The following is a 12,365-nucleotide window of genomic DNA, read 5'->3' on the forward strand; positions in this document are numbered from 1 at the left end:
ACTTGGTCATGTGGAGTTCTGCGTGTGCTGCCTCTGCCTTCAGTGCCCCTGTCCTTTTGTTTATTCTCTGTCATCTAATTCTTCCTTCTCGACTTAGCTTCAGCTTTTCCAGGAAGCCTTCCCTAATACCCCAACACTAGATTAAGTGTTATTCCTCTGTGGTCCATAGTATCTTATACATATCCTATAGTGTAATTACCTATTTGATGCCCTTCTAGACTATACGCTTCTCGAGTGTGCAGGTGCACCAGGCTTTACCCAGAAACTGATTTGTATTCACAAAATCTTGCTGCCATTTGCCTCTTATCAGTACTTCCTCTTGTTAGGAAAGGGAATTCTCTTCAGTTATCTTCTTCAAGCACATAGCATCTTATAACATTGACTGCTTATTCCATTCAGGGCAGAGAAATGAAAGACATGAGTTATACTAAAATTATGATCCTAATCCAGTACCACGTGGTTCACTCTAGCTGTTCCCACTTGGTTATCTGTGACTTTCCCACCAACAGTGAGAAACCTGGCTCACATCATCCATCATCCAGTTATGTATTTGTTCAGTCCTAGTAGCATGTATAGCAATTTCAGAATTGTTGGTTTATATTTTAAATAGATTATTCAAATGTAATTCATACACCATATAATCCACCCATTTAAAGTGTACGAGTCAGTGATGTTTAGTACATCAGAGTTGTGCCACCATCACCACAGTCAATTCTAGAACATTTTCATTACCTCCAACATTGATTCATTACTAGATCACTCACTGCAATTTGGAGAATCGATGGTAGTTGACAGGAGTGGAAGGAGATCAGTCAAGAGGCTACTGGAGTAGCCTCAGTGGCACTTGGAGAGAAATTCCAGATGAGGAATTATGGCAGCAGTGGAGGTAGTGAAAGTGGCTGGTTTGGGGACCTATTTTGAAAGCAGAGCCAGCAGGACTTGTTAATGGATTGGATGCAGGGCATGAGGAAGAGAAAAATGAGGACTCCAGCTTTTGGCTTGATTACTGGATGAATAGTGATGCCGTTTATTTAATTGGTCAGTCTGGGGGAGTAGTAGGCGAGGAAGTGATGTAGAAAGACTCAAGAGTTCTATTTTGTATGTTAGGTTTGAGATGCCTGCCAGGCAGCTAAGAGGGGATGTGGAATAGGCCATCAAATACTTGATTCTGGAGATGTAAACTTGTGAGGATTACAGTAATACCTTTTTGGTAAGATTATTCTAAAAATATGCAAAAGAACATTATAATAAGAATCTGATCCATCACAAGTACTTTGTGGATAATGGCTACCACATTGTCTTATTTAATCCTCCCAACATTTTCCAAAGTAAATATTGCATGAAGCGGATTTTATATTATTATTATTTTACAGATGAGGGGACTAAAGCATAGAGACCTAAATGTCCAAACTCACATGGCAAGTAGGTATCAGAGTATGGGTTATACCCAAATCTGCCTGACTCCAGACTCTCAGTGCTGTGCTCTCCTGCCTCCTGCTCAGTAATGAACTCCACTACTAGGGGCTACAAACTGCCACTCCAGACCCAGCCTCTAGCATGATTGTACTGCTTCTGACCTTGCCCCACTGCTGTTCACCCTTCATCCCCACCTATCCTGCCCAAATCCTTTTCCCTTGCTCCATATCCCCATGGGTGTGTGCCTTAACTTCTGCCAAGGCAGCCTCTCTTGCTATCCCTAGAGATTCTGCTGCAGCTGTGAGGCCTAGACTCCAGAGCTCCCATCCTCTTGGAGAGCAGCTCTCACACTGGAAAGAGCTGATGGTGCACCTGGAAGCTTGTTTTAAATGCAGGTTCTCAGACCTTGTTCCCAGATAGTCTGATTCAGTGAAACCTTCAAGTTCTGAAGGAGGAAGTCTAAGGAAACAGTTTTAGAAATGCTTGCTGCCTTCGACCCTACCAGTCCCATCAGGACCCTCTGTGCCTACCTATGCTCTCTGTTACCATTGGTTTTGAACTGGGGGACACCTCAGAAGGGAAGAAATGCTGCTTCTAGTACTCCAGGTATGCTTATTTCATTGCCACTCCTCTTAACTGTGGTTCATTTTACTACCCCTTGCTTTTGCTCATCTCCTGAATTGGATAAAATTCTCAGAGGAAGACAGTGTCCCTCTTGTAACGCTTGTTAACACTTTTGCAATTTTATGTTTATTTGTGTGATGATCTTTTTCTGCTAGACTGTTAAGCACCAAGAAAGCAGCAACCACGTCTGGGTCGCCTGCTATTGTGTCCTCAGTTCCTGGCACAGTGCCTGACTCCTAGTAGGGGCTCCATACATTGACTCAAACGCCCAGTTTCCATCAGGAGTGCAGTTAAAACTATTGCATATTCAGCCATGAAGATCACCTACTTGTATGGATTGAATTGACATTTGACAGCTCATAAATAGAGCACTTACTATTTTTTATAATTTTATGTTTTTGTGGGACCCCAAGCTTGTGGCTTTGCTTTAGAAACATTGTTCAAAACCTATTTGTAAGCTAGGGGCTATATATGTGTTGCATTTATATATGCAATAATTTTATATATATGTATGTATGTGATATATATGTATGTGATATATATGTATGTATGTGTGTATATATATATATATATATACATTTAACATTCTATCAAAAGGCAAGAGTTTAAATCCAAAAAGTAAATATGGAAAAATAGGTATCTCTCTAAATGTGAGTAGAACAACAAATAACACCCACATCCCAAACAAAATTATCAGAAAATCCATGGACATCTAAGTTCCTTATCTACTGTAGGCAGTCACTGGTAATGCTTTCCATTTTGGTTTTGGTCCCTAATTACCTGGCAGAGAACACTAGTTCTAAATATAGTCTTTGTATAAAGCTAAAATAGAGTTTAATGGACTGTTGCTACTATAATAAATGTCTCCAATTTCTGTTCTGCCATTGCTTTTGGAACACACCTTGGTCAGATTTTCACTTCTTTCCATCATTCTGCCAAAACTATTTCTGGCAAGGAGATCAGGGACTTCCTCACTGTGAAATCCATTGGTGGATTCTCAGGATGTCTCTTACTTGATCTCTCAGGGGCATTTGACATGAATGGTGGCTCCCACCTACTTGAATTACTTTCTGTACCTACCTCCAGGTATTATGCTCTTCTGGTTTTCCTCCTATTCCCCCTTGGCCTCCTTTGCTAGGTTTTCCATACCTTTCCAAACTCTCAATGTTAGCATACCAGAGGGACCATTTCCCTTTTCTATTTGGACTCACTACCTGTAGGTGGTCCCACCCAGACTCATAGTTTTTAATACAATCTACTTGAGTGGTGACTGCCAAACTTATTTTTCTGACCCAGACCTTTTTCCTGAGCTCTAACCTCATATATCCTCCTCCTGATCAGTACCTTCACTTGGGTCTTTATACATATCTCACAATTAATGTGTTCCAAACTAAGTTCTGTGTCTTCCCCCACCAAACCTACTTCTCCCGTAGTCTTCCCCATCTCAGTTAATGGCAATCCCATTCTCCTAGTTGCTCAGTCAGAACCTTTGATTCTTCTGCCATCTAAACTGTCGGATTATTAGATCACCTCTATTCAAAAACACCACCAAAATCTATCCAAGACCTTGCTGTTTCTTACCACTTCTGCTACTATTATTTTCCTAGTCACTCTTCTCTCTCATCTGGAATGTTGTAGCAGCTTCTTCCCCTGCTCTGTGGCACTTTATCTTCCATAACAGAAATGATCCTATTAAACTATGAGTCATACCTCACCTCTGCTCAAAACCCTCCACTAAGTATCAGGGTATAAACTAAAAACTGTCACAATGGCCTACAAGGTTATATAGCACTATTTCTCAATCTGTCTACCATAAAGAAGCAATTTTGTTTTGTTTTAATTTCTAGTTTGAAGTAGACCAATACTTGACAAATATATGATAAACACGAGTTACTACAGAGAGAACTTCCACTCTGGTCATGGTGATAACTGGTATCAGATTGGCTGTCCCACTGTAAGCAACTAGAAAACTGGTCTGAACGTAACAACTACTTTCAGAAACTAAACAGTAAGTAGGGCAGGACTGATCTCTGAGGGCAGGGAGACAAGCGAGGAAACCCTGTGACTGCTCGGGCCTTCTGCCGGGGGGCATTTGTTAACTGACGCAGGAAACAAGCAGAGGAAGGCAGTTTTACTGAGAATAAGGAGGCGGATTGGCATTTGGGGAGGCTGGAGTTCGCTGAGGAGAATACCAGAGAGGAAAACCTGTTCAGAGAAAGAGCTCCATACTTCTGCAAAGAGGTCCCTTGAGCCTTTGACTAGAAGCTAAGTTGTATTTGCATAGAATGAGGTTTTACAAGACCAGCAAGGACCAACTGCCTGGGAAAGAACAACTCCGCGGAACAGCTACCACAACGTGCGCAGTTGCTTGAGTTCCAATCAACCGGAGTAGCAAAACATCATTGAACACTTGGGGTATTCAGTAAAGACCCAGAAAGGCCACAGTTTAGGAGCAGTACAAAAATAGCTCTAGATGAAGATTACCCTAATGAAGCATAAACACAAGCCTCAGAAGGATCAAGCTCTCCCCAAGTAAATTAGCTGACTACCAGATTCTCTAGAGGAAGACAACAAAATCCAGACATTCACCAGCATAATATTCACAGTTGGCATCATCTGGTAAAAAAAAAAAAATGAGAAGACAGGAAGAAGCAGGAAAGTATGACCTGAAAGCAGGAGAAAATGATTCAGTATGAACAGAGCCAGAAATAACAGATATAATGTAATTAGCAAATGTGGAATTTTAAACAGCATTTATAATATAAAAAATATAAAGGTAAATGTGAATAATGAGAAAAATGGAAGAAGTAAAAAACCAAGTTTAAATAAAATTGGAACTTTTCTGCATATATATGTTCTACTTTAATAAAAATCTTTTAAATGAAAAAAATAGAACTTCTAGAGTAATGGATGGCCTTAGCAGTAGATCAGATACTGCAGAAGAGAAGGTCACTGAACTTAAAGACATAGCAATACAAACTATTCAAAATGAAGCACAGAGAAAAAAAATGGCTGAAAAGTAAACAGAGCCTTAGTGTTCTGTGGACAATGTCAAATAGTCTAACAGAAAGGGGAGAGAAAAATTATTAAAGGGATATATATTTTTTCCAAATTTCCAAATACATTTTTTACAAATTTGATGAAAACAATAAACCCACAGATACAAGGAGCTCAACAAAGAGTAAACAGGATAAACACAGAGAAATCCACACCAAGGCACATCATGATCAAATTGCTGAAAACCTCTGATAAAGAGAAAATAGGACAAGCAGGTAGAAAAAAGAAAGATGTTACCTACAGGGGAACAAAGATAAGATTTTCTGATGATGTCTCATTAAAAACAACGCAAGCTAGAACAAAACAGAATGGTATCTGAAAGTGCTGAGAGAACTTTGTATTCTTCCTAAAATGTATAAATTTTCTAGATTTATCCACTGAAAAGGTCTAGAAGCAGTGACAACCCAGGAATAATAGGCACCCCACTGCCCTAGTTGTGGTCTCCAAATGCTCTTTTCAGTAAAGGAAACCTGGGATGCTTGGAAGAATAGTTGACTCCAAGGTGGGGGTCAGGATATATACAGGATGAGACTGTGCCAGGCAAGTAAGCTGATAAGGTCTCATAACGTGGAACACAGGAGCCCACTGGCCAAAGATAGGACAAATTGAACACCAAAAAGATTATTGCAATGGATTGAAATACAGCCAGTACATAAAAATCTGTGAGTTCATAATGATACTAAAAGAGAAAACTCCTTGGTAACCATTGGTAGTTGCTACTGCACTAACTCATTGTCCTAGATTTTGTTTATTAATAAGATGATATATCAACCATTTGTGTTAACCTTTCCTGAAAGAACAATATTTCAAGTTAAACAAATAGAGGAAATTAAATGCAGAAAAGATGATTGGAAAATCAACATTTTCTACCCCTAATAAATAATGAATCTAGGCAAGAATCATCAGCAAATGTTAAAACCATTAGGTGGAAAGTTGATGGGGACTTTGTAATGGAGACATGTAACTAATAACATCTGACTCTCTTGATCAATATTTATATTCCATTATGTGCCTCCTATTTGATTTGTAAGTGCACCGTAATACCTATGACAGATTTTAGCCCCTTGTCAGAAACAAAACAAAAGCAAAAACTTTAATCAAGCATCTAGATCTAACCACAGAGGATAGAGAAACAAATGGCATCACATGAAAAAAAATCAGTCAAATCCAAAATGTAGGGAATGTTTTAAGATAACCTGTTTTCTTCACAAATAAATGACTCTAAAGAAACAGGAAAAGAAGAACTTTTTGTAGATTAAAAACAGAAAGATACCAAACAAATGCAAGGTGTGTGGACCTTCTTCGGTTCCTGATTTTAACTGTAAAAGGATATTGTTTTATTTTCAGATGGACTGAGTTTAAAAGTTGTTAGTTTTTGTAGGTGGGCGTTGCAGTTACATAAATTGAGTGTTCCCAAGGGAAATAATACATTGTTTGGGATTTGCTCTAGCTACTCCTTCCTACATAAAAAGTTGGAGGAAAATAGACTAAAGTTGACAAAATGTTGATTTTTTTTGAAGTTTGGTGATGGGTACATGAAGGGTACTCATTAGATTGGCCTTTCTATTTTCTGCATGTTTTAACATTTCATAGTAAAAAGTTTCTTTAAAAAAATCATATGCTTATAATTAGCACTCACAATGTAGGAGGGTCACAGGGAAGGCTGTACAGCAAGGAGAAGACAAATAATGACTCTATAGCATCTTGCCATGCTGATGGACAGTGACTGCAGAGGAGTTGGTGGGGGACTTGCTATTATGGGTGAATGTTGAAACCACAATGTTACTCATGTGAAACCTTCATAAGATTATATTATCAATGATACACTAATTTTAAAAAATCATGTGCTTAAGGACCTTCCTTATCTATAGGAGAGACTCTCACGCAACATATATACAGCATTGTTTTTCTATAAGGTACAATTCTAACAAGTTTGGCTTAAGTACCAATTTTATGGGAGAAAAGAGAATGATGCTTCAGGCAGTATCCTTAGAGAAATAAAAAGGTTTAAGTGGCATGTGGTAACACTGAAGACTCTTACATGTAGACAAAAGCCATAAAAAGCATTAGGGGGCCACTTAATGATGTTAAATAGACCCACTTGCCTGCTTTTCTGCCAGAGGGCATTCCCTAAGAGGTGCCTCCATCACAGAGCCCAAAACCTGGATGGGACTGGGTGGGCAAGGCTCCTTGGTGACCCCTCCTTGATTTCAACTTCTAGAGGGCTGTCGTGTCAGTCAGCCAAAGCTGTTTGCTGAGGAAAAGCTTTTGTTCAAAGGATTCTGTGAGATGTATTCCCAATGATCTAACACCGTATTCCATTATGATTGTGGTTTTTTGTTGTTTTCCTTACGATTTCTTATTATTCTTTGAAGTTTGCCCATTTAATCCATGTTCATTTCTCGCTGTGTTTGTGTTTGTGTCACACTTGCTGTCTTTGCCTCCATTGTTCCTAGGTTACAGTATAGCCAGGATATACCCAGTCAGTTGGCTGATGAGCATGCGCTGATAGCCTCCTATGTGGCCCGTCTGCAACACTGTGCACGGTCAGTGGTAGAGCAGCAGCAGGCGGGGAGCCAAGGCCTGATCAAAGGGAGGGCAAGCTATGTTACCCGGGGTTGCCAGCTGGAAAAAGCTCTGCATGCGGGGTTTTTCTTGAGAAGCTACCAGCTATGTTTGGCAGAGTTTAAATAATTGTTAAAGCATTTGCTTCTAAAAGAGGGGTGTTTGCCAAGCCTGGTTACTTACCTAAACCTATAGTTAGAAATTCTCCTTTAAAGTGGTGTTCACTTCCTTCAGCTCATGCTTAAATAGTGTATAAACCTCCCAGAGAAATGCAGTCCTAAAGATATACATTCACAGAGGTATTTGATATAAACTCTTACTGCTCATTCTTGCCTAAATAATGAAATCTTTCTATTGACATTTAAAACTTGGGATTGATCAGCCCACAGATATCTCACTTTGTCTGATCTTTGATGCCATCACCCTGTTACATATTTACATTGTACGTCTTCATTTCTTCCCCCAAATCTATTGTTGAGTATTTAAACCCATGCTTTTCAACAGTGGTATTGGATCATTGTCACCTGAAGGACTTTTCCCAAATGTTATATACCCCCTCATATTATAATAACTGTATGTATTATAGCCCCACATAACCCTTTCCCTGAAAACTACTGTGGTAGTTACTCACTGTTAATATGGGAATATGACTGATCCCTCAGTGGGTTAGGATGGAAAAACATTTGGAAGAGCCCAAAACCTGGACCAGATAACTGCTAACTACAGCAAAGTTAAAGCTTTAAAAGAGTTAATACCACACAAAGTGTTGTTATATTCAGGCAATCCCAAAGCCACCTGCCCATCCCATGTCCACACCCACCAACATTCTGCGAAGAGAATGACAGGTAAAGTTTAAATAAGCTAAAGCCACCTCTCTGCTTTAGCAGAGTACCAGCAGAGTAGAATTGCTATGCCAAATAACTCAAGATTCTTATTCTTAGGGAGAAAACCATAACTTATAAACTAAACACATAAGAGAGGCTGGAGCCTTAAATTTTAATTTTAGTTTTGTCCATAACATGCCATGGCTCCGTGAGAAGGTCATTTGACTTTGTTCTTATTCCCTATGATAATAGAAGAATAAATTAATAATCAATGTGAAAAGAATATATATTTGAAAAAGGCATTTTAATATACTTAATACCATTTCCTATAATTTTCCCAGTATGACTAAGTAGCATTATAATTTTTAGGCATTTATCTGTAAAGCCTTAGAGAGACTGTAGAGTTCTCTTGCTTCCCAAGTATATTTAATAGGCTTATTCTATGGGAGGGGAGGAAGGGCCTGATAATTGTGCATTATATCACAAAGAGTGTCCCTTCATCCAACAGATGATTTCTGTGTGCTCTGTCCCAGCCCCTTGATCTCTAGGAACAGAACTGTCTCACCCCTGGCAGGACAGTTTGCTTATTGTCAATAAGGGCAATCGGACAGGTAATTAAAAGTTTCCATGGTGAAAATAGCAGCAGAATGTTGGATATAGACTGCTACCTGATATTTCAGTCTAATAATATTTATGGTAGGTTTAGCCAAGGTTCTCAAGTCTCACGGCTTAGGGATTAGACTCCCTGAGCAAGAATTGGTGGCCAGCAGCCCTGGAAGAACATGAGGATGGGGTGAGTACCGCACCTCTTCTTGATTTATATAGTTTAAGGAACTAAGCTTCATACTTCCTTGAAGAAGTCAGAAATATCTTGACTTATTCTAAAAATAAAAGCTAGCTCAAGCAAAAGAATAAGGAACCTTTCTAACTTCCTTTGACCTTAAGACATCTCATCAACATAAACTTCTAGTTTCTGCTGGAAAGCATAGCCAATTAGAGCCTCCATGTCATCCACACTAGGGTATAAATGACAAATAGGATTAACCTTCCTGGGGAGATGGAATGTGATGAAGAAGGAGCTCTTTTACACAGAAGAACCTATTGTATCCCTTGCCAAAAAGCAAAGGTTTGCTACTTAAAGCCCCTCTTCTTAGCCTGCCAGTCCCTCCATAATATTATCCACTTGTATTGTTAACTGTTCGGTTTTGTTGTTGTTTATCTAAAAGATAAAGATGATTCTTGTATTTCAGGAAGACACCGTTAAGGCACAAATATTATATAGTTCAGCCCTGATAGGCCTATGACCATAAGCCAACTGATGGTAACATGTTTCTTATTACAAGATCATCTTTTGAGAGGATGATTATGCATGCCGGAGACTGGCACACCTAAAGTTATAAAGTGTTCAAAAGTGTCATAGGCAGATGACTTAAAGCACATTAAAAAAAAAATCCATCCTAGACAGAAGACCAAGTTAAGCTTAAAGAATTAGGCACAGAGATGAAAATATAAAAAGGTAAAAAAAAATCTAGGGAAAATACAGTTGATTCTGTACATGAAAAGGTCAGAAAAATCTCTGTGGATTTAACTTTAGCTTTCCCAGATTCCCCTCAGTAATTATAACAAAATTTGATGAATATTGAATTTATGTCTACAGATTATTTTGTATTACTCATCATATTGCTAAAATCTAATCAAAGGTTTTTAGAACTCCAAGAACTAAGGGCCAAAGTAGAAGAAGCAAGCCACAATAGTTAGTCAGTTGAATAATGGTTAGTTAGTCATCATCATTGTTCTCTTAAAGCATCTGCCAGACTTAAGGAGAATCATAGCTATAGTCCCTATTAATCTAGGAGTGCCCTGATATGATAAATGATAGTCGATGTAACATCCTAAATTAAAGAAGTCAATTATTTAATAATCAGTCAAAAGTTTATTGTATCACATACACACAGAGCTAGCCTACTACTCAAGAACCCTCCTTTCATCCAGGTGCAGTCTTTAAAAGACCCTAGGTGGGTCTTTAATTTTTTGAGTGCTGCTACTTTTGTTAAAGAGTAATGGACTGAATTAATTCACTCCAAGATAGGGCTATCGTTTGGGAACAAGCACAGTAAAAGAAGAGAAAGAGGCACTGAAAGAGAATGTTAGATACCATGGAAACTTCTCCAACTTTACCATATACTGGGCCTGCCCTAGTCTGGGTTCCTCAGTTCTGTTCAGCCAGTGTTAAGTGTACTTTTCTCAGCCCTCTGTTTTTCACAATGCTTTAGTGTTCTCTTGCTTTTTAAAAATTCAAGACCTATTTCTAAAAGTCAAAAGTTTTTCCAAAACATTTGATTAGAAACCCCTCTCTCAGACTTCTAAATGCCCTGTATTTTCTCAGCCCTTGCATCTAAAAAGAAGTGCCCCTGTGATATTGTAGGCACAGTGGTGATATGCTGCTGTAAGCAAATGACACATGTGGCCACATCATTTCTCTAAATCTCCTTTGTCTCTGAAGACCATTAGTAACTGTGACCCACACCTTCATTGTTTTTGTTACCATTCTTCTTTCTCCCATCTGTTCTAAGTGAGAAGCAAGAATAGGAGATTTAATAGACATCTGTTGAATTTTTTTCTCCTTCACAGTGTCCTGGACAGTCCTGGCCGGCTGGATGAGGAACACCGACTTATTGCTCGCTACGCTGCCAGGCTGGCTGCAGAGGCAGGAAACATGGTGAGTAAATACAGGATCCCAGGAGAGTAGCAGAAATCAACATTACTTAAATATAAAAGTGGTAGGGGAATGATAAACATGAAACTCAGGAGAATGGGTACTTTGGGGACAGAAGGAGAGGAGTAAATTTAGGAAAGGGATTACAGTAGCCATTAATTTTATCTACAGTATCCTTTTTCTTTAAAAAATAAGAAAAGAAAGTCAAAGAGACAGAATTTGGTTCTTCAAAAAGATTAATAAAATTAATAACTCCTAGAAATCCTGATCAAGTAAAAAGGAAAGAAGAAAAAAACACAGAATATCAGTATCACAAATGAAAGAAGAGACATTGCTACAGATCCTATAGACATTATAAGGATGATAAAGGAGTATTAAAAGCAGCTTTTTGCCAATAAATTTAACAGTCTAGATGAAATAGACAAAATCCTTGAAAGATAAAAATTAACAAAATTGGCATAAAAATAAATAGAAAATCTAAATAGTCCTAAATCTGTTAAAGAAATTGAATTCATAATTAACTTTTCACGAAGAAAACTCCAAGCTCAGATGGCTTACCTGTTGAACACTTCGTATATTTAAAGAAAAAATAATAGCAATCTGACATCAACTTTCAGAAAATAGAGGAAGAAGGAAACACTTTCCTAGTCATTTTATCAGGCCACTAAAACCTGATATCAAAACAACACAAGGCCATTATAAGAAAAGAAAATTATTGGCCAAATTCTCCTATGAACATGAAAAAAAATCCTTGGCTGTTAGCAAGTTGAATCCAGCAGTATATAGAAAGAGTAATACTCCATGATCAAGTGAGATTTATCTTAATCCAAATTTAATCAATACATAAAACCAGCCAATGTAATTTACCATATGAACAGTTTAAAGAAGAAAATTATAAGATCATTTCAATAGATACACACAAAAAAATGTGACAAAATACAATATCCATTTACAATAAAAGTTCTCGATACAATTGGAAAAGAAGAAACTTCCTCAGCCTGATAAAGAACACCTACAAAAAACTGCAGCTAATATTATACTTTAATTCTAAATTTTGTCATATTTTCCCTACCTAATATTGAGAACAAGACAAAGATGTCCAGTTTTCCAACCTCTATTCAAAACTGTACTGGAGATCGCAGACAGTGCAACATGACAAGAAG

The 12,365-nt window shown here is 38.1% G+C and overlaps 1 protein-coding gene across 16 annotated transcripts in view; it reads left to right on the plus strand.

The window, feature by feature from the left end:
* Positions 1-12,365, plus strand: part of DTNB (dystrobrevin beta) — a 258,809-nt gene that overhangs the window by 177,885 nt on the left and 68,559 nt on the right. For 12 of the 16 annotated variants that reach the window (XM_057497369.1, XM_057497380.1, XM_057497376.1 and 9 more), the window contains 2 exons: positions 7,554-7,643; positions 11,118-11,205. In XM_057497369.1, the coding sequence (XP_057353352.1) occupies positions 7,554-7,643; positions 11,118-11,205 (178 nt within the window). The remainder of the gene's footprint in view (positions 1-7,553; positions 7,644-11,117; positions 11,206-12,365) is intronic. The other 4 variants (XM_057497372.1, XM_057497373.1, XM_057497374.1 and 1 more) reach the window with 1 other exon arrangement.

Source organism: Manis pentadactyla, chromosome 2 (genome assembly GCF_030020395.1).
Source record: "Manis pentadactyla isolate mManPen7 chromosome 2, mManPen7.hap1, whole genome shotgun sequence".
Taxonomy (NCBI): Eukaryota; Metazoa; Chordata; class Mammalia; order Pholidota; family Manidae; genus Manis; species Manis pentadactyla.